Source organism: Penicillium malachiteum (assembly GCF_028827825.1).
Source record: "Penicillium malachiteum strain IBT 17515 chromosome Unknown utg000005l:1.0-9002435.0:326005.0-9005861.0, whole genome shotgun sequence".
NCBI classification, from domain to species: Eukaryota; Fungi; Ascomycota; class Eurotiomycetes; order Eurotiales; family Aspergillaceae; genus Penicillium; species Penicillium malachiteum.
Genome location: NW_026643099.1, coordinates 5065713 through 5088339, shown reverse-complemented (window position 1 = coordinate 5088339; position 22627 = coordinate 5065713). Strand labels below are relative to the sequence as shown.

Here is a 22627-nt window from a genome sequence, read left to right as displayed (position 1 = left end):
GGAACAACGAATGACGAGTCCAGGTACGAATACTTTTAGGCGGCTCAAGGGACAAGTGGCCCCAGTTAGCCCTGACCCAATTCAAGTTGGAGGGGCAAAACAGGTCTGTGTTCCGCTTGGACCATGGGTGCCCAGATGATCTATATTTGGATTGTACTAGCACAAGGTTGATTGATGTCAATTATACAATACATTTATTTACTAGTACATACTAGAAGCTCGATGAAATGAATAAGTTAATTGAATTTTTATTTCAAACGTTGCCTGTCATTTGGACTCCCAAACTCCTGGAGGCGGTTCAAGTAGAAAGATGCCCGGTCTAGGGAAAGGAACACATAATCAAAGAAAATAAAGCCTAGGTACGCCCACTGAATAGCTGGAGATAGATCCCCAGTGAACACAGAAGGGAAACAAAACCATTGTCACAAAAGAAAATTGGAAAGAATATCATCAGCTGGCTCTTCTAGATGACAGACCTGGTGGTACAACCACCTGTCCTTCATCATAAAACGAGACCATGCCAGAGACATAAGAGACTTTGAATACATAAGAGGGAGAATCGAAAAAGGGGAATTCATAGAATTGAAAAGAAAAACCACAATAGGTAGGAGTCAGCGCCAGTCGTCAAGAGCATCACTTCATCCGCATGTACATAATCGTTAGACGGACCAGACGAATTGAGCCCTTAAACAGACTTGTACAATAGCAGGGGCTCGCCCACATTTTCGATCTCGGGGATAGTGCACTTAAGGTCGAAGGCCTTTGCTAGAACAATCTTAAAGATCTAGGAGGAGTCAGTGGGAGAACAAACACAAACAGAAAATTGAGAAACTCGTACCTTTTGGACGTTGATGCTGTGGCTGGTACTGCTAAAGATCAGACTGGCCTTCATTGCCTTGGCAAAGCGTTTGGCCTGCAGGGAAATTTCCTCCTGGTCTTCTCGAGGGAAGTTGACAAAGTGATCGTATTTAGTACCGACCAAGAATGGGATAGCGGTCTTATTGAAGCCTCGACCCTGTCGGTACCATTCCTTAATCGAGTTAAGAGTGCTCTTTCTGGTGAGATCGAACATGAAGAGAATGGCGACAGCATCGTTGCAGACTAATGGAAGCATGTTGACAAACTCGCGCTGACCACCAAGATCCCAGATGGAGAAGGTAATCTCGGTGTTACGGATTGAAATGGTCTTTTCCATAAAGTTGACACCTACGGTCCTTGATTAGCACAACGAAGCCCGAGCATTGTCGCTTATCGCATGCTTACCCAATGTCTGGATGTAGTCTTCATCCCAACTACCCTCAACGTACTTCACCATCAGACTGGTCTTTCCAATCTGAGCATCTCCGACCATACCGACCTTAATGACGACACTATTCCGAGAGGCCTGAGAGAGCTGGCCTCGGTGGGGAACTTCTGGAAGAGTAGGCTGAGGTGCGGCTTGTCGCTCTGGTCCACTTGAAAATCCAGAGCCGGGACGCGAGGCATTGTGAAGTTGAGGTTGCTGAGTCAGGGAAGGTGAGGAGGTGAAGCGCGAAGCTGGATCGGTATCCCGAGGATTGTACTCGGGAGCAGAGTGGTGAAATTCGGATGAACGAGAGTGATAGTGAGCCTTCGAGTCGCTGGCGTAACCTGGCTCAACTGCGACACGACTAGTAGTGGACTCTTCTGGTCCAACAGTGGAGTCTGTGGTAGGATCTTCTGGGGCGGGCTCTTCGACGTTCACGGTAACAGGGGCAGGGGCATGCTCCAATGGCTGTTCGGACGACATGGGTAGCGGCTGAGCGACCTCAGGCGCCTGGGGCTCAATAGGAGGCTGCGACTCCGGCTCCGCGACAGCAGGAACCTCCGAGACAGGCTGCTGCAGCGGATCCATTCCGGCGCTCAAAGAGGGGTGGATGAAAAGGGGTAGTTCAGAGGGAGAGATTCGTTATTTGCGGCTGAATACTAGCTGGTTTATCACACATTCATTAGCGTCTGCGGGGAAAGGAGAGACGGGAGCGATCTGTCGCTGATCGAGGCCAAACATTGGACTCGATCGGCAGGAAGCTGATTTTAACTCACTCTCTAGCAACCGAAGATTTCCACAAGCTTATTATTCTCTCTGACTGAGTAAGATGACCTGGTAAACTGTCAGAGTCTCTGATCGGGGAGTCCGGCGCGAAACGATCGAGGGCGGTGTAAACAAAGGTTCCACGGAACGCGGTAGGCAAGTTCAGAACAGAGAAGTTGAAGAGACTAAAACGAGTGAGGACTACAACATTGGAAACAGATATGCGATCGCAAGAGAAGTTGTTTTGGGGGAAAAATCAAATTATGGTTTACTTGAGACCTTTCAGCTCCTCATATCGATGGATGAACAAGTGATGCGGGGAAAATACTAGTAGAAGAATGCGACCCGACAGGTCGACTCTCGACTATAGGATCATTTTGAAGGTTCGGACGAAGACTCTCACTGAGATTAAGTATCAATGGTTGATCTTGATTTTTCTTTATATGCCCAGGTGGTGCTTTAGAACTTTGCTGCAGAAGCCCTCAGGATCAGGACTCCAGCTAGTATCAAATAGACACTTTGCACATGTTCTACTACTAGTAGTTGATCTTACCTAGTTTCAGGCGCGTCCGAGTCGCCAAGAACGTGAACGAAGCCCACTGGCAGAACCTTGAAATCAAGCAGCTCCTCCGAGTCACGGTGAAGTCCTTGAGGCAGAATCCTCTCTCAGACTCGGAGCTTCTATTGTATATCCTCTGTCCACGCCGGGTATGATGGTATAGTTTCTCACCTGCAGCGGTTCAGCGGATAGTATACAATGTAAGAACCTTCAAGTTGGAACTGATTGATTCAAAATCCAGGTTTACATCTCACCCTGGATCCGAGATACTTTGGGGCTCGTATCTCTTGACGCTCACATATCCCATTGCGTTTGATCTGGGGTTGGTCAGATCGATGGCAAGCGCTGGAGGCTGATATTAATGTCGTCTTGCACGAAATTTGTGCATTCTTACTACCCGGACACCATCGACCTCTCGTGAATATCGGAATTTTTAGCTCAACTGAAGTGAGATAGATAGACCCAACCGTGGACCCAAGTTTGCTTAGTTGGGCTGATACCTGGTGCTCACTTGGGCGGGGGCGGTGTCTTATGTACGAGCTATTGGCTTCCAAGGTTCTGTTGGATGTATGATGCGATCTTCAGCCCCGACAGGGTCAAAGCACTCCAGAGCTCCACTTGATTAGGTTATACATAGCCAGCGATCCTCAGTCACACTACATACATGTATGTGCCTCGCCCGAGCGAATGCAAGGTGGAGAGGAAGTAACATTTCCCACCCAATTAGATACATTACTCAACTTCAGTAGATGCACATTCCAAGCCAAAACAAGGCAGGAATGGCGTGAAATAAGCAAAACTAAGATTGGGGCTTAGATTCCTACGTGGAAAGTACATATGTGCACGCGGCTGTATAGTAGGTATCAAGGCAAAAAATGACGCCGATCAGTATTACATGTTACACGCCCCCTGCTAGTGGCCCGGGGAGAGTTGAGAAGGGGCAGTGTCCAGATATTATGTAACTGGTATCATTGATCACCTGGGCATCTGGGAACCTACATAGTTCCCTCCAAGGCTACTATCTACTAGGTATTAGTAGTACTATGTAGTAGTCGCCACTTGTTTCAAGCTAAATCCATCTGCATAACCAACATTTGAAACCTTGGAAAGCATATTTACTAGTAGGTATGTGCTTCAAGTTCAAGTTTTCTCTTCAGTCTGTGTCAAAATATTTACTAAGCCCTGCTGCTGGTAGTACCTAAAGTGCCGCCTATCCACGTGCGCCGACCCAGTCTCTCTCGTCTTTCAAGTTCTCCATAGTCTTCCAAGGCTAGGCTTAACATGACTCACATCGGTATGATGGAGACGAGATACACTCCTCTTCAAGATAGCTATTACGACTCGGAGTCTGCAGCTGGTGATGTTGCGATCTCCACCTCGATCAATGAAAATGCAGTAAGTAGCATTCTAACATTACAGCCGACTTGAATGGATGCTCACGGTGGATGTTCACCTACAAAGTAGATCAACCTGCTCTTGAAGAGTTTTTCCAATCCCCCTGCTGGAATCGCTCGACAGAAACATTGGCAGAACCCCCATACGCTTCACTTCCTCCATGACTCTTGACGAGCTCAGCCGTCTAGATGAAGAGGACGAGCATTCGCATTTGAACAAAATCTCAGCAAAGGACGAGCCTCTAGATTTACTGCCGTCCATCAAAATCGAGTCAGATACCAGGTTCCAGTGCTTTCTCGTGATTATAATAGCTATCTTATGCTCTTTAGCTTGTGCCATACGCGGTATTGTCTTTTGGGTCACCTTCCAGACACCACTGCCAAACGTCCTGCCCACGGGACTATCAAGTGAACTCTTGTCCTTCGTTATTAATATAATCCTCACTCAATACCTGGAAGGCGTAGCCTACGTTCATTCGATATCCCTTCGCTGGTCCCTTCTTCAAGAGAACCGACTTGTATTCAACACCAATATTCGCTTACTCACTAGCTCGAAGCGTTCTTTCCCCAACAGCTGGTACATAAACTGCGTTTCAGCTCTATTTCTCATTATTTGTTACGGAGCGACTTCAATGCTGTTTATTGAGGCATCTGTTAATGCAATCGCCTTGTTGGCTCTTGGGACCAGTCTATTGGGCCAGTCTCTGCTGGGCCTATGGTCCTACTGGGATAATCTTCGTGACATTCCGTCTTGGGGATCAAATCCACTGAACACTACATTAACAATGATGGTCAAGCGATCTGTTCAACGAACAGCTGGTCGTTGTATGGCCTCGATTCCAATTGGAGGCACGTCAGGGGCAAGAGCAATGCTCCCACGCACAGAACAGCCTAGTCAGTGGCAGATCAGCAATTCCGCGAAGCGTGCCATGATTTTTATCTGGGCCTTAGCTGGATTATTAGTCATTTGATTCTTAGCAATCATCTTTGCTACACGATCTACCGTGATCTATTCACTCCATTCTGACACCAGTGCAGGATGGCATTTTTCATTGGCTTGGAACCCTTCATGGGAAGAATATATGGTACCTTACAACGGGGTATTTTTCAGCCCAGACTATCTCCTGAAAAACCACGGGTCGATGCCTATTGTTACTGCCCTTATTATTGGTCTAATGCTTGTTTGCGCAATACAAAGCTTGCAAACCCTTGGGCTTCACTGTGCAGAGTTGATCGTCGATCTATCTCGAGATGAAGATTCATGGAGAGCCCTCGATGCCAATAGCTCCTCTAATGATAGAAAAAAGGTGCTCAGGATTCCATCATTTTTGGCTAACTTCCTGAGCTGGAAGTACGACATCCTCTTTATCTTCAAGTCTCTTTTGCATTGGCTGCTCGGCCAGTCGGTTCAACCTTTCATGGAAGACGAGGAAAGAATTTCTCCATGTACTATAGCCGCTTATTTGTTTATGTTATATTTGCCATATTTCTTGCCTCAGTTCTTACATTTCTTGTCATGAGAAAACCAAAGGTCCTCAACCAGCAACATACGGGCATATACAGACTATTGCAGATGTTGTTGATGACTGGACGCTTAACGAAGAGGGCCAGTTTTGGTGGGGAGACAAAGGGATTGAGGGAACAATTCGGCATGCAGGAATGAGCTCTGTGAAGGAAGATTTAGGCCCGATACAAATGGATGCTTATTACGCTGGTGAGGATACTACACAGAATATCCACCCGCCTATTGCGCAAGGTATTTAGTTGCAGGATGGCGGACTGAATGCACCTGGAGAATGTCTATTTTGAGGCGAGTGAAGAGATTTGCTCTCCTCTCCATATAAATGTTCAAAAGGCCGATGTTCAAAGAAATACTTGCTCCTTTCTGAATCCTCCGATCTGAAGCTGGGAGATTCCGTCGCAACAAGTCTGTCAAGAGCCACTCATGCACAAATTATCTACATTCCACGAGCCTGCCGGTGGTAATTCCATAGCTGTTGAGTTTTGAATAGCAATTGTCCATTAAATAAGTCAATTGAATTCCTCAAGAGTCAACATTATAAGATCTTTGTCGTGTGGACATTAATGACGCGGGAAGCATAGGATCTACGCTAATCCGCGATAGGTCTAGCGTGGGTTTATCCGCCAAAATTTATTGAAAAACTTCTTATCGCTTTCCCCTCCATTTTGTACTTCCACTTTAAGACATTCGATATCTCTTTGTGTGACTCCCTCACCATGTCTAAGAGAGCGGCAGATCAATTCGATGAGCAATCATCTGCTCTGAAGGCTGGCGATCGTCCAATGGTCGATGCTACCCCCGATGAGGTGGGGGAGTTCGAGGACGAATTTGAAGATGAGTTTGAGAGTGAGGATGAGATTCTGGAAGCTGGTGTAGATGGTCGCCCAGATGCTGAGCGCGAGGAGGAAGAGAGAGGTAGGCGATACATCGCATCCCGTGAAAACTTGCTTGCATGGGGAAGATGGGATCAAGAACAAGCACTGATATCGAAATCGCAGAGGCTATGGAAGTCGACAAGGAGACCTTCATTCCAGGACGTACAAAATTGGCACCAGGAGAGACACTTTCACCCGATCCTTCAACCTACGATATGCTTCACACTCTCAGCGCTCCCTGGCCGTGTCTATCCTTCGACATTGTGCGCGATTCGCTCGGTGATAACCGCAAGACATTCCCCGCTACCGTTTATGCTGTCGCCGGTACACAAGCAGAGGGAAGCCGGGCTAAGGACAATGAATTGTTGGTGTTGAAGATGAGTGGATTGAGTAAGATGGAACGGGCGGGTGAAGACTCGGACAGCGACAGTGACTCGGACGACGACATGGGTGAACCCATTCTTGAGCACAAGTCAATTCCTCTGGGCTCAACAACAAACCGCATTCGCTCCCACCAGACCCCATCCCAGTCCGCAGACTACTCGAAACCCCCCACAGACTCTGACAGCCACCATGCTCGAGAACTCGCAAGTTCTCATTCACGATGTCACGACCCACCTTGCTAGCTTCGATGTGCCCGGTACTATTATTCCTCCCTCCGCCTCGAAGCCTCTTTCCACCCTCCGCATGCACAAGTCCGAAGGTTATGCCCTGGACTGGTCTCCCCTTCAGCCTCTGGGTAAACTTTTGACTGGTGACAACGACGGTTTGATCTACGTTACCTCCCGCACCGAGGGCGGCGGTTGGGTTACCGACAACCGGCCATTCAGCGCCCACACCTCTTCTGTTGAGGAACTGCAATGGTCTCCTAACGAGCGTAATGTTTTCGCATCTGCCAGCAGTGACGGCAGCGTGAAGGTTTGGGATGTGCGTTCCAAGTCCCGCAAGCCCGCCGTTGATGTCCACATCTCCAACACCGACGTCAACGTCATGAGTTGGTCAAACCAGACTTTCCATCTTCTTGCAACTGGTGCCGATGATGGTCAGTGGGCTGTTTGGGATCTCCGTCACTGGAAGCCCGATGTTTCAGCTCCTTCCGCCCGGATCTCCGCCGCCCCCGTCGCCTCATTCGACTTCCACAAGGAGCCCGTTACCAGTATTGAGTGGCACCCCACCGATGACAGTGTTGTTGCTGTCGGATCTGCAGACAACACTGTTACTCTCTGGGATTTGGCTGTCGAGCTGGATGATGAGGAGAGCCGACAGGCCGGTATGGCTGATATTCCTCCACAGCTGCTCTTCGTGCATTACATGGAGTCAGTGAAGGAGATTCACTGGCAAGCCCAGATGCCCGGTACTTTGATGGCCACCGGTAGCAGTGGATACAGGTATGTTCATATATTCCCTAGTCTCAGTTTTATTTTCCATCGCTAACCTCTTTTTACTACAGTGTCTTCAAGACCATCAGTGTCTAGATGAGCAGACTAAGTCTCCTCGTAATTAACCTCTTACAAAAAGTCATGTGTGATGTCCTGCTCTTATACCATTCGAGTCCAGTAGAATCTTTTCTCGTTCATACCGTTTTGGAGTTATAGCCCTGTCATTGTCATATAGATCAAGGATTGGAGCAATGAACAAAACTTTTTTTTCTCTACAAGCTTATCATTTACCTGAATTTATTTCATATAGCGCTATTATTCAAGTCTCTACATTTCTTGGAGTTCAATTTGATATCAGACTTGAAAGTACTACCTCAACCACTGGCAAGCTCCAAGATGCGAGGTAGTATATCCCACATGTGCACCACAAGCAGCGGAACTATGAAACCACCTAATTCCGCCATCCACTACTAGCACCAACCAAACAACCAACCAAATCCAACAAAAATAAATAGCGATGACGGATCCCATGGAGGGAAGGGGCAACCGGAGCTGCAATGCAGAACATGTTTAGTGCGTGCGAGTACAGCTACTAGCCCACCAAAACTCCCCCAGCACCCGTCATCCGGGAGAAGGTACTCCGGACGAAGTATCAGCTATCTGGAAGTAACGGCACGATCGGAATTCCAACAGGTACGGTACCTGGGTAAACCGTACATCGTACACGCAACGTTTTGTACAGGGGACGTGTTCGTTAAAGGTATGGATGTGGTAATAGGGTAATCCCCCGGCGCTGTAGCTCCTCGTATGTACCCACTAACGCCATAGCGCCGTATCCATATCGGGGAGGAAATTCATGTATCATGTACATGCAACAGGCGGGATCGTCGCTGCATAGGAGTTGTGTGAGGTAGGTACGGAGTACATGACCTGGGCTGGAGCTCGGGCTTCAAAGTTGCTAGTGGATCCAGACTCCTTGAGACATGACAGGACAGTGTACGAAACGGATCGCCGGTGCGGTATTATTTCTCGGCGCCTGGTTGGGACCGACTCGGGTGCGACATGCAGGCTAGGCCAGTCGGTTCTATGATCCTGCGCTGGTGGCAGGTTTAGTGGCGGGTGAGGAGCGCTTTGGACCACTAAGAGTACTGGTAACTTGCATATACTTTGGGAGGCTGCGGGTTGGAGTGAGTGAGCGCGATCCACCTTGGCTTTTGCTTTCTTTTTTTTTCTGCACTTTCATTCCTTCTGCAAAGTGCCTCCAAGGTTTCTGCTTTGGTCTTGAATTTGAGAATATGGCGTTGGAAAGTGAGCACCGGTGGGAGTTTCAGGGGGTGATAGGTCTAGTACGGACTAATCTCATGCATGTCGTCGGGAGTCTGGATATCAACCAAGTCCCTGGAGCGAGCCACCCGATTAAGTTCCACTCGTATATTGCCTAGGTGATTAGCTGCCACATTTCATCTGATTATTCTAAGGTTACCTTGATGCTAGCCTGAGACTGATTCCAAGATTTCGAAGTGTCATAACCTTGGAATGCTTCCATATGCATTAACAGGTGGAAGTATCCGCTCATCGTCTATTTGCTAGATTTTTGAACTCATACCATTTGAAGTTCGCTAGTAGAAGCTTGGAAAAAAGATCCATAAAACCTCGGAGCATTTCAATGATCATGGCATGACTTTTGACAGGGAATATCTCAGATGATTCCATGATCTTCTGCACGGACGCTGTCGAAGCGAAATTAATGCTCTGAAATTTTCAGACTAAATCGTGGCTAGATACTATTTTGATCTTTCCAAAAGTATTCAGAGCTAGCAACTAGTAAAGATACGCTTAGTTCTAATGCGTACAAGACTATATCAACTTTGATATTATGCATCGGTATAGTACTGCTACTAATTTGTCATCTCAGGTAGTCAGCGCCCAACATTTTGACTTCAAGCTACTAACCACATGCCGAGATATGCTAGAGTGTGCTTTAATGTTCAAATATTCAAATTTTGCTTTTCAAGCTTCAAATCATTCTATCAAAATGGATGCCTATTTAATTTGAGTCAATAACTTGAACGGGTTGCCAATTTTACATACATGTGTGTAAGCACTTGGCTGATATTCAGACTAGATGCTTATTTGAAAGCGGTCCTGTCACCAAGGTCCCTTGTGCACTATATGTACATCTGTTGAGTATTCAGTACCAGTAGTTAATGTCGTCCTGTAGTACTAGTAGCCTGGATCCCAATCCCCATGTACTATGAAATACTGAGTACTGGCTATCAATTTTTTAAAGATGTTGCCTAGTTTACAGGTTTGGAAGGGTCGACCAAAAAATTCAAGCTTTCTGTGACATAGCCATGGGATTTATGAGCATCCAGATGTCGGGCAATATTCAATATCTTAGATTGATAGATGAGTTTGGACCAATATCCTCAGTATACTGGGTCCGTCGTGACACTCATTTTAACCAAATTCTTCAAGTTGTCCTACCTTCGGAATTAAGGACTTGTCTTTAGACTAAAAGCGAAGAGATAACCTCTAGACCCTGAAAACTTCACAATGTCAGAAATAGCGAGTTTGATTTCGATTTCTAATAGCTACTTCAAGTGTTTATCTACTCTTTTAATCTCATCATGATAAGGGTTTCGAGGCCCACAGGCTATATTAGTTGCCGCGGGCTAAAGCTGCATGTCAATTATACACTAGAAAATGAAATGTTTGAAACTCCATCTCAATCCGAGATCTAATTTGAAGTCACTGAATTGTTCTAGACCAAAGGAATCTTGGCTCATATTAATATAGCCTTGAAATGGGCTTTACATCTCATGTAGTATGCGTTTTAGCATGTACCTCGGAATTCGACCTTCTAGCCTGTCCGTTTATACCCAGCCATGGATGTATACGATTATTCATATAGGGTCTAAAGTAGTTCTTTTAATATCTACATACTAAACAAGCTATTTACATAAATGCATCCTAGCTCATAGGTATGTATTACTAGCTAGTATACTATGTAGTACTAGACAAAAATTCTCATGCAAAACTATAGGTTTTACTACAAGACTTGATTTCTAAGTAGTATTACCGATAGAACTAAATTATGACAATAATATAGCGTACCCAAGCCCTGGAATGTCCCCAATATCCTATGCTAAGGAAGATGATAGGCTTAGTGGTATGACATGCATGGATTTCGGGCAGTTTGTTTACATCGGATGCACGTCGCTTCAAGTTCTGGTGGTACCAAAGAACCTGATGGTAATACTACTACAATTCGACAAGAAATTATTCAAAGAGAAAGAGAATCGGCAAAACATTTTGAAGGTTCCAAGGTTGTTGCGTCTGTGGCGCCGGAGGTTAGACAGATTTCAGCATGGTGGTACTTGTGTTGCACCCAATACATCCTTTGTCAGAGCAGTTTGAGATGTTCCCAATTTTTAATTTGGAACAATATTTCCTTACTTTTTTTCTTTGTTTCATCTTTCCATGGATTGGCGCCTGATCTGATGACCCACTCTTTTTCCCTTGTTGCTAATAATGGTATCCATGGATGTAGTTTAGAAGAATACAAACAAAAATAAGACGAGTCTTTACTCGACAAGACTTGATAGTACTGCACCTGCAATCGCTCTACCAAGTTCTGCGAGCAGTCGATCATACCTATGATACATCCAACGATGTCCAAGTGTATAATTCAACTAAAGAAGCTTGGGCCAGGATAACCGGCAAAATGTTTTATCACCAGTTAGCTACGGAGTACATAACTGCCGTAGCGGACTAAAGAAAGTACCCAATAATGAATAATACAAAATACCACTAATGCATGACGAGGAGGGAGGACCGGTCAATCACATCAGATCTAGCCGCTCCAACATCCGAAGCCTGCACGTTCCGTGGGGTGATCATGCACTACAACCAAAGTAAGTTCGACACTGCAGATGGACTAGGCTAAGGCACATTCCTAAGTCGGCCTTACTCCGTGAAAACCCGCCGGAATGATATCAGACATAACGCCTCATAGTAGGAGGATTTGGATGAGAAAAGCTCGTTCTCGTATGACCAGTAATCGGTACTTAATCAGTATTCTGAAGGTTGCCAGGTGAATATGGATCCAAACGTGCTCCTATCATGTAATGTCGCGATGATCCGATTCCCTATCACGTCAACCGGTCAATAATGGACTTACTCCATATCGTGTAAACTAGATCCACTTAGGTTTAGGATACTTTATTTTGGAATTTAATATTCCGGGTTTCGCAGTTATCATTATTCCTAACATTATCGCCATCCTAAATATGGATTCTGCAAGTTCACTCAAGTGCTGTTTTCTCCGTGTCTTAGCGCTCGCCCGGACCGGCTTCTGCCGCCGATCCCGCTCATCGATCGCCATGCTGACTTGTAAGTTATCGCCACTTCTTGGTTTTTTTCTGGTGTGGAATGTCGAAGGTCTGAACATTCGCTATAAGCTATTGGTCTGTTCTATCCTAGATGATCCGACCCCTTACACTTGGGCCTTCAGATCGTCGGCGCAGGGACACGAAGGCCCAGTGAGATTCGAGCTCCGAGCTTAACCAGCGCTTGTCTAACCTTTGAGCTAGCCTAGTGGCAATGGGCGTTTTGGTCTGTGCACGATACTAGTAAATTGATTTCATTTGAAGTACTCCATACGTGAGAAAAGTAAACAATCTTTTGCCTGGTTTTCCGAGTCCGATGAAGAATGGCGATGAAAATAGTACCTCGCACCAGCTTCCTATCTATGGTAATATAAGATGTGCAGAATAGCGATGAATACTATGAACTAAGTGGATTCTCCCGAGGTCTAGCTTATCAAGTAAATGCCAATGGATCGGACCTTCCCGTAACGAAGAAATCCCACTTCCAAACCAATTGGGATACTCAAACGAGCACCGCTTCTAGTTTCCTTCATAATCGCTTCTCAGGCCAAGCGAAGCTCCACTTATGACCGTCTAGACTCAACATCATTTGCGAGTCTAGAGCGCGTTTCAAGTTAAATAATTTCAGTGTTGATTCGTCCTCGGGAAATCATCAAATCTTTTGCCGAACTCTTTCTTACTTTGCAGCTGCTAGCTTCATCCCTTCAATTTTGAAGCTTTCTACGGATACTAGTACTATCAAAGCTGGCGCTATACTAGTATTTCTGTGACCCGCACATAGAATCCTCCTATCAGATTGATATGAAATTTCGAATTTGCACTGGAAAAGGAAATTTGTAACGGAATCCTCCGAAATTTGAGTACTACATTAATTTGGAGGACAACAAAGTAACATAACATCTGTAGTAAGCGGCAAATCGCATGTCGCGTATCTGATCGACCCGAGATTCACATCAGTTCAAGGTCCGGGCTTTTCCATGCCAGGATCAAGTGGAATCCTGTTTGAATCCACTACGTCTCAATTGGCGGGATAGCGGGCGAAGGTCCGCTCTTTTGTTATCTCCAGTGGACCACAAATGACGCATAAGGCCAGCGAATAGAGCCTCCAGATGTCTTCAGCGTGAGCGAGGCAGTCCAGGATAAATGGATGAATACTTGGGGGATGTGATATGATGAAATTTTGCATTCTTTTACACCGTCCGAAGTACAAAGTACAGGATTTCCCACGAAACGCCACTGAGAACGTGCTGCTTTCTGTCTTATCCTTTGGCTTTCTGTTTAGTCCGGGATCTGTAAGGTCAACTGCCAGGTCCACTACAGGCACTAGAACTGCAGAAGCAATGCAGATGCACGAACAATCTACGGAGTAGATCAAATAGAGAAAAAAAAACAAATAAAAATATAAGGTCAAGTGAGTTTTGAATGTACAAGATCGATTTAATCTAGCCAATCATCAATGAGACTATCGACGTATGTAATTCTTCACGGGCTCAGCAGCTGGCCAAAGGTGGTAAAGAATGATGACATGGGAATATTAAGGGGGTAATTGTGCCAATGAAAGATCTAAGATTTATTTCCCCGGAGAGGCCAAAATGGCTTGAAGTCCGATCAGTCCGGAATGGACTTAAGTGGATTAATATCCGAGCAAAAAGCTCGCGTACTCCGTAGTCCCCATCGGCTTTAGAGCTACTTGATGTGCACAAATAGCACAGACCACTCGGTGATCTGTCCGTTGTACTCCGTACGCAGGACCAGGATTCGTGCATCGGAGCCTCGGAGAATTTCTGCTTTTAATGACTTTGTGGCATTTTTGGGCTGAGGTCACACATACACTTGTTTGCTTTGTGGACATTTCTGTATTCTGATTATGTCTATTTGTTTGAGAGTATTATTAGACGGAACTATACATTGTCAGCTGTGCATTATTCATTCATGCAAATGTTTTTTTTTCTTGTTATAGAAGCTTGTACTTGTTGCACATACTCCGTAGAGTCCACTACTTCCAAGGTTCAAGTTGGTGCCAGCGATTCGGGGCCGCAAAGCGCGGTTACGCAATAACGTCTTCTGGCTTGGACCTGACTCGCCCGATTACGGAGTACTTTGGTGAGAGCCTTGGAGAGTGCAATGACGCAGCTGAAAATTTTTGGGGTAAGTTTATTGAGTCAGGGGGACGTGATTTAGTCTCTCGGTGTCGTGGCGCAGGCCCTGGTTAATATGAAAAAGGTATAGTGCGCCCGAGGGTGCAGTAGAGATGGCATTAATTGACTTCCCCAATGATGGTCTTGGACCTGCATGATTATTATTTCCGTTTAATCAAGTATTTCATAGTACTCTGTAAACTCTGTAACAGGATTCCTATGTCATTGGAATTGGGGGCTTCTTCGAATATGGGCAATTCTTTGGAACCAATACAAATTGGAGAAATGGGAAGTGATAGCTTCTTGTTTACTCTGAAAATAGATCATAGATGGAGTAGATGGAGTAGTATAGATTGAACGATCCGTTGTCTACGACTTTCAGTGACACAAATCCCCTAGAAACACAAATCTCGATCGTGCAGATAAACTGCTCAGTCATGGGATCAACGGGGACACATCATTGAAACCACCGGGGTTCTCTCCTCTTTCCTTGTCCACTCAAGCAAAGCAGTGATATGCAGATGAGACGACCAGTAAAAGTAATAACGGCATTTCCACGATCATCCCACCCGTGATGCAGCTTAAGTGGCTGGGCCGTGCGGACGTTTCATTTGTCACTAGACCATCCTGGAGTCATCTCGGGTCACCTGCAGCTCTCTCAGACTCGCCGCTAGTGATCTAGTCTCCCTAGCGCGCATATTCGGGTCTGGGGATTCTGCAAAGGAGATGTCCGTGCGACTCAACAAATTAACACTGATTTTTCAAGATTTTGTGTATGAAACACTGCGGCTTTCAAGTTCTTTCTTGCTTTGTATTCTGTTAATTTCAAGTGCTCTTTATTTCTTTATTCTTTTTCCTCTCTTTGTTCTCGGAATTATGGAACAAGTACTCCATAGAATCCCCCACCGAACTCCATCTCATCGGGATTGCCCGGGTTTCCGCCAACATCCGGGGTAAGCAAGAACCCCAGAAAAGTAGCAAAGTAAATAAAAAAATAGATGAAAAAGGTGAAGAAGAAAAGGAGCGATCGTCGGGCACGGCAACCCCAGATCCAGCCGCATTCACCAGCCAAAACTGACGAGTAGGTGGACCGCGCGCCAGTCAGTATATCCAATGGAATACCTGAAGTACTCTCTCCCCCAATTCCGTGCGACCAAACTCAAACCGGCGTGGCTGCAACGTGCAAAGTCAAAAACAGTTAACCGACCAGTGCTCATGAGTATTCTAGAAACCAAGAAGTTTCCTTACTCAGTCAGACCTGGGGTTGCCTTTTGCCTCGTGTGTACCTTAGAGCCGGACCTGTGCCTGTACGGGAGAAGCCAAATTCCTTCCAAATCCTGGTCTAGCTCTTCCCCGTAATTCAAGCTAGCCCTGGAGTTACTTCCCATCCTCATAATACTCATCAACCTTGGAACATTGACACCATCAAAGACACCCGGCTGAGACAGGTGGCAACTTGAAAGACATGAAGAAACCAGTGCCTGAATTCAGAAGTCAAGACCGTTCAAGGGAACCGAACGAATAACACCCATGGCTACATCAGCGACATGGAAGTCGCCAAAAGCACCAGTATCCATCTATTGGAATAACCAGAATGAAAATCCCCCACACGAACCCTTTTTTCCTTTTTTCCTTTCTTTTTTTACATTTTCCTAGACTAAAATTCCCCCACAAAAATGGCGCATGGCCCTCCCTTATTTCCGTTTTGCGGATCCATCCGCTCACCACCGCCCACTGGAACGCCCAGTCACAGACCTTCAGCTCCCAGCCTGGCCTGCCAGGTGGATCTTATGGGTACCTGGCCACATCATGGACCGTGACCGGGACACTGTCGCAGGTTTCCCCCAACCTCGCTGTTTTCGACCGTTTTCCCGCCGATCAGGGCGTCACGAGGTAGTCTTTTTAAATTATCCCTTTCGTATTAGGTGCATGAGTTCTGGTAATGTTTATTGAATATGAAGTAAAGTTGAGACGAATTTGATATCTACTCTAGAGTATAAGTACGATGATGTTATAGGTAGCCCTGCCCAGTTTGGAGACTTATGCAGTCTTTTGGACTAAACTATTACTGTTAGACCATAATTAATGCTAATATCGGACTAGAGATCGAGGTAGTTACGTAGGTCCGCGTGGAAGGATGGATGGTTGACCAATGGACGATAGAAATGTACGACCGAAGAGGCGCCGTAAACTTGAGCACTTGAGTACACAGAGAATACCAGAGTAAAAGAGTACAAGATGCATAATGTTACGTAGAAAATATTCACTCTGTAAATTAAGTCAGTTATGAGCTTCAACACAATTATACTAGGTAGTAACTAATTCAACTTTCTTCTATTCCGTTTATTCATAATCATTCCTATCTTCATCTCTTTCCCGGATCCGATTATGACTCTTATCGTTGTTTCAGTTTCGTCCACCAAACCCCGGACCAAATACTAGGCGTTACCCGATTACGCCACTAGACTCAAGAAAGTAACTATGTGGCGGAACCAATCGCAACTGGCCACTGTTACTGGGCGTTGTTCGATAAGTACAGGAACTGGTGGGCAATCCGGTGAACAGACCGTGCGTGGTTGTAAGATTCGGGGCTACTCCTTATTTGGTATCACTCTGGGTAATCGCAGTCCAGTTATTGGCGTGGCTCGCCCGTGTCGGAGGTCCACCGGTAATATAAAGTATTGTAATTGGAATTAATTTCATGATCATACTGTACTTATGGAATCGATAATTCTATGAATTTAGTATGTCATTTAGTGAAGAACAATTTAAGAATTGAGATATTGGGTTGTAAACTTCAAGTTGTTTGGAATATAAAGTGCGTGGAATTGTAATAGTTAGATAAGGGATAAGAACGTGCTTTACCCGGAATGCACCTGAGAATCATCATTGTACCTGATAATAATACCTAAATTCCAAGGTTATTTACTCTCCAGGGCTGTACAAATCAACTGATATACTGTAAATTGTGAAATAATTAATTGAGATCATCAGAGCTCCATAATACTTAACAATAAGTAAGTACCAACTTGTAATACGTATTTCGTACACCCAATTGTAATCAAGCCGCCACTACTGCCACGAACCACCCGACCACGGGTATGTAACTCCCCACGACCCAGGTACCTTGACCATGCTGGATTCATCTTCTTCTTCTTCCCAAACTTAACTCTTCTCCTTCTTCCTAACTTCCCCAACTTCAGTCTATACAGTCCTTTTCGCTGTTTTGAATCGCTGGGTTCGCCCATTGTTCACCATATCGGTTATCTCCGGCTCTTATCCACTCGCATGCTCATCGCGAGATTATAAGACTGTTGAGAGTTTCACCGGTGTAAGGAGCTGAATTCGCCTCCTGGTCAATGGATGCTTGAGAAGCTTGTCATTCATCTTCACATTCCCCCTTGAATTTGGTACGTATATTCATTGGGGGACATTGCGACCGTATTGCGCAGTCCGTTGAATAATGGTTAAAGCCGGTTGCCTTGCTGATGTTGCGAACTCCCCTCAATAGACCATCCTCGGCTTCTCTACCCACCGGCAGCAGGTCCTCTTAACCTGTTTTTCCCCCAGTCCTCCCATTAAATCCCCAGAACGACTTTCGACCAAGTTCGTTTCGCCACTCCCAAAGAAGATCTTTGATAGATTCAAGCTGTACACCTGCTGTCTCTCACTGGTGGGTCTTATCCGCTCCGGCAATGGTCCCATGAATAGCCGTTTCCCGTTACCCTGGGTCTCTTATCGAATGACTCTGGATCGACACGTTTCAGTGCGAAGAAGAACCGGCGAGAACAAAAAATAAATAAATTGAAAGTCAAAAAAAGGATCATGCTGACCTGATGTCATCCCACCAGAATAGTCGTTGATGCGACAATAGTGTAAACTTATCTCAACCTGCGTTATCGTTCACTCCGGGAGTGAATACTGAGAAGAGAGATCTTTGATTTCTCCATCGAAAAGCTTCGACCTTGTCATTCAATCCATTCAAACGGATCCTTTGATTCCTCAAAAAAGACCAAGAATCTCGATTCTTTGGTCAATTTGAAGGAATTCGTGCGGCTTCTCTCTTTAGGATGCTGCTGGATCCTATGATTGCTCAGGATCAAGACTATACTACCTCTCAACTTGTGGACTTAGCCAGTATCAACGAAATTCCCACAGATATGCCTGGTAAGTCCAATTCCTGGAACCAATTAGCCCCTTCGACCTGCGAAATTCTGAACTCGCAATCCTTAGCTCCCTCCAAGGAGAACAAGAAAGGCGAGACCAATGGTCAAGCTGCCAATGGGAATATACCACCCCCGAAGACAGACAAGCCTCGGCCTCATGTCTGCACCACCTGTGGTCGTTCATTCGCGCGATTGGAGCATCTGAAGCGCCATGAGCGCTCTCACACTAAAGAGAAGCCCTTCGAGTGCCCGGATTGTGCCCGCTGCTTTGCGCGTCGTGATCTTTTGCTTCGGCATCAACAGAAACTCCACATGACTACCACTCCTTCTTCTCGTCCGAGAAATGGTCGTCGTGAGAGTACCGGTGCAGCTCCAGGTGGCAATAATCGTGTGCGCAAGAATTCCATCGCTAACAACTCATCTTCTTCGATGCGACCCCGAGCCAACACCGTTGGTCATGTTGATGCGGCCGGTTTGGGCATTGCTAACTCGAGTAACCCATCCTCGGCTCCAACCCCATCAGGACACTCCTACCACGCTAGCTTGGGATCCTCGTTAGGGTCAAACATGGATTACCGGGGATTCGGCTCAGGCCATCCCTCGGTGAACGGTCTGACCAAGATTGAAACTTCAGGATTACCGATTGATATTTCTGGTGGATTGCGAACAGCCCCTGTTTATGGAAGCTTTGACTTGGGCATCGACGGTATGCTTATGGGCCATGGAAGCACGATCAATCCGGCACAATTACACTTCGCAGGTTCCCCCCCAGGGTTTTGGTGACTCCCCCTCCTCCCCATTTGGCCACAACTCCCACAGCTTGCATTCCGCGACGGATCCCATGATGGACGATGATATGAACTTTGACTGGATGAACGGCTTTGATGCGGCCGTTGCGTTGGGAAATGGAAATGACTCGGTCATTGACGAGTCATCGCCTTCAGCTATGAGTACGGGTAGCCAAAGCGGTATTAGTGAGGCTATGCTTGATGGCCCAAACCGTATCCCTATTTCCAATGGCTGGCACAACCCATTCCCCCAACACACTTCCGTCAACCAATTCGCCACCCTTGACTTTTCCCCGACGACCTTGAACGAATTGGGAATCGCCCCAGAGACCGTCTCGCCCAAGTCACTGATGGCCCAGAACCCGTTCGCTGAGACCTATGCTACACCTCCCTCCATGACCTCGGTCGGCCAGCCCATCGTGGGAGGACATTCGCAGAGTATGTTATCATCCTCTATGGCAACAAGCGGAGAATCTCCTAATCCTCTCAACGTTCCTTTCCCGAATAGTGCCCTTCGAAGTCAACATTCCCCATTCTCAACGGATACCTTTACAGACTCCACACGACAGGCTCTATTAGCGAGCATGTCGCAACCCACTGGCTTCAATCATCGCAAGTATTCTCAACCCGCAAGTGGACTCCAACACAGCCGAGATTTGTTCGCCCGCTCGACTGGCTTCAACAGCTCTGGTCAATTACCAAGTACCTCCGACATGCAGCGATATATCTCAGCTTACCTCAACTACTTCCATCCTCACATGCCCTTTCTCCATACCCCGACCCTCAACTTTCAAGCCCCCGAGTACACCAATAACCTTCGCACGCCGAGCGGGCACCTTAACCTCAGTTCAACTGGTGTATCCGGTGGAGGTGGCTGTTTGATCCTCTCAATGGCCGCCATCGGTGCACTGTACGAACATGACACCGCTGCATCCAAGGACCTATTCGAAGCCGCAAAGAAAATGATCCAGTTATATCTAGAAGAGCGCAGAAAAGCCGATATGTCAGCAGCTCTAAACCGTGCTGGTACTACTCGTGACGATTCGGTTCACAATACGCCGCTCTGGCTGGTACAGGCGATGCTACTAAATGTGATCTATGGTCATACCTGCGGAGATAAGACCTCTGCAGATATTGCCAGTACACATTGCGCTGCCCTAGTCAGCTTAGCTCGTGCAGCTGCGCTGACACATCACCTGGAGCCGAAGAATCTGCCGCAAGATCATCTCACTGCTGGAATTGACGGACATGGTGATGCTGATAGCTGGACCTCCTCGTCTTTCAGTCAACCGAAGGAACGACGAGATTGGCTCAACTGGAAGGTGGTAGAAGAGCGGAAGCGTACCCTGTACGCTATTTTCGTCTTGTCTAGCTTCCTTGTATCAGCATATAATCATGCCCCCGCCTTGACCAACTCTGAGATCCGACTTGATCTGCCATGTGAAGAAGACCTCTGGGCTGCGGAGTCTCCTCAAGCGTGGAAGAAGATGGGTGGCTCGACTGCTGCGAATAAATCCGCCTCATTCTCAGCCGCCCTGACTTCCCTGCTGACCGCTAGCCAACGACAACAGCAGAATCAATCTTCAAACTTGTTCTTCAGTGGTGGTAGCACAGATGATCCAGAGCACGCAGAAAACCGGCCTAGTACCTTTGGCTGTCTCGTTCTTATCTACTCGCTCCATAATTATATCTGGGAAACCCGGCAACGACATATGGGTCGTCAATGGACTGCTCAAGAGACCGAGGCCATGCAATCGCATATCGAACCTGCACTGCGAGCATGGCAGGCAGCCTGGGCCAGCAACCCTGTGCACAGTTTGGAACGCCCGAACCCATTTGGGGCTGGTCCTCTCTCCGCAGATAGCATTCCTTTACTGGACCTGGCATATGTTCGGCTATTTGTCAACCTGGGCCGATGCAAAGAGGCTTTCTGGCAGCGAGATTGGAATGGCATGGCAGATGAGCTGGCTCGTGGCACTGAAGTTTTCCAACAAGTCGACACAACTATGACTGATCTCTTAGATCCCTCTCTCACCGGTTCACTCGATGGCCGACGAGAATCGATCAATGATCTGGGAGTAGCGGACCTTGTGATCTCAAAGACCCCTACCCAGGATCAGCCCATGCAGACTCTGTCCAGTGTTTACAAGAGCGGTCAATCTAAGCGTGAAAAGCATTTGCGAAAAGCAGCTTTCTATGCCGCTGACTCGATTTCCATGTCGGATCGACTGGGCAACACTTTTGCTGAGTTTTCATCAAGAGAACTTCCAATTCAGTGTGCGATGTGTGCCTTTGATTGCGCCCAGGTTCTAGCTGAGTGGATCACTACCGTTCAAGAAAGAGTCGGTCCATACCTTGGAATCCTCGGTCGGGAGGATCTTGATTTGACTCAGGTGCCTGGTGTTATGTTACTCGAGGACGAAGATTGCAAGTTGGTCGACAAAATTAAGGAGATACTAAACAACATGGAGACCAAAATGCAGCGACAAGTGCTAAACAACTCGATGTCTGCTTTAAGTGTGATGCAAAGTCTGCCAAGTGTGGTGGAAGGAGGATACGGATGTAAAATATTGATCGCCACGGCGAGCCTATTAGACAGGGCTGCTGTTTGGCCAGGTAAGAGTCACTGATACCTTTGCATATGATCATTGATGCTAACATCCTTCTCCAGTGACGAAACTTATGGCGCGCTCCCTTGAAGCCCAAGCTATGCGAATGAAGGAACGAACCGAACACTCCATGATGATGACCACCTAATAACGAATCTCTTATGAAGTTCTCTTTCAGTGTCATGTTCTACTGTTGTTGCTGTTCTATGTGCGGCCACTCTATCAACATCTTTCTATATACGTCTTACTTATCCCGGTCTGCCTCGATGGCCCGCTACTTCGATATCGATACCCCGGACGATTTTGTATGGATGAATGCCATTCTATGTGAATTTTATGTTTCCTGATATTATCTACTTGCACGCCTTCTGCTAGCGTGAATGCCTTTGAGTTGTATTTGAATGTTGTACTCGATTCTGATGACCATGATTTGTTTTATCTATACGCTTTCCACATCTCTTGACACGATGGATGCTTGCTCTTGCGGTGGCACTTGTGTATTGATTTCTTCTCATTTTTCCTCATCCCTCTTCCCCTCTCCAATTTCTTGTCTAATTATTTACTTCTTGTGAATATGATTATCTTGAACTTGACTTTTATTCCTCTTCGTACTTCGTAAAACCTCGGCCAGATCTGTCACCTATTACATAATCGCCCCGCATCGTTGCCCAGGTGCTGGGGAACTTCACGCGTTAAGTGCTGCTTTTCGTGTTAGGCGCCTACCTGTACTGCCCGAAGATACTCTCAACAGAAATG

General features: G+C 46.4%; 4 protein-coding genes across 4 annotated transcripts; 3 read left to right on the top strand and 1 right to left on the bottom strand.

Moving 5' to 3' along the window:
* Positions 1-685: 685 nt before the first annotated feature.
* N7483_011904 (Spg1/Tem1 GTP-binding protein) lies at positions 686-1873 on the bottom strand (the record flags this gene model as incomplete). Its single annotated transcript, XM_057095331.1, has 3 exons — positions 686-784; positions 839-1206; positions 1264-1873. 3 exons carry the CDS (start codon positions 1871-1873, stop codon positions 686-688), a joined length of 1077 nt encoding a protein of 358 aa, XP_056941302.1.
* A 2291-nt stretch (positions 1874-4164) lies between these two features.
* On the top strand, positions 4165-4974 carry N7483_011903 (uncharacterized protein; the record flags this gene model as incomplete). Its single annotated transcript, XM_057095330.1, has 1 exon — positions 4165-4974. The coding sequence occupies one exon, from the start codon at positions 4165-4167 to the stop codon at positions 4972-4974; it is 810 nt and encodes a 269-aa protein (XP_056941301.1).
* Positions 4975-6241: 1267 nt separating this feature from the next.
* Positions 6242-7834, top strand: N7483_011902 (ribosome biosynthesis protein RRB1; the record flags this gene model as incomplete). The annotated part of the gene is made up of 3 exons (XM_057095329.1): positions 6242-6440; positions 6524-6872; positions 6931-7834. The coding sequence occupies 3 exons, from the start codon at positions 6242-6244 to the stop codon at positions 7832-7834; spliced, it is 1452 nt and encodes a 483-aa protein (XP_056941300.1).
* Positions 7835-18378: 10544 nt separating this feature from the next.
* Positions 18379-22019, top strand: amdX (putative C2H2 transcription factor (AmdX); the record flags this gene model as incomplete). Its single annotated transcript, XM_057095328.1, has 4 exons — positions 18379-18475; positions 18542-19247; positions 19294-21878; positions 21934-22019. 4 exons carry the CDS (start codon positions 18379-18381, stop codon positions 22017-22019), a joined length of 3474 nt encoding a protein of 1157 aa, XP_056941299.1.
* Positions 22020-22627: the final 608 nt, after the last annotated feature.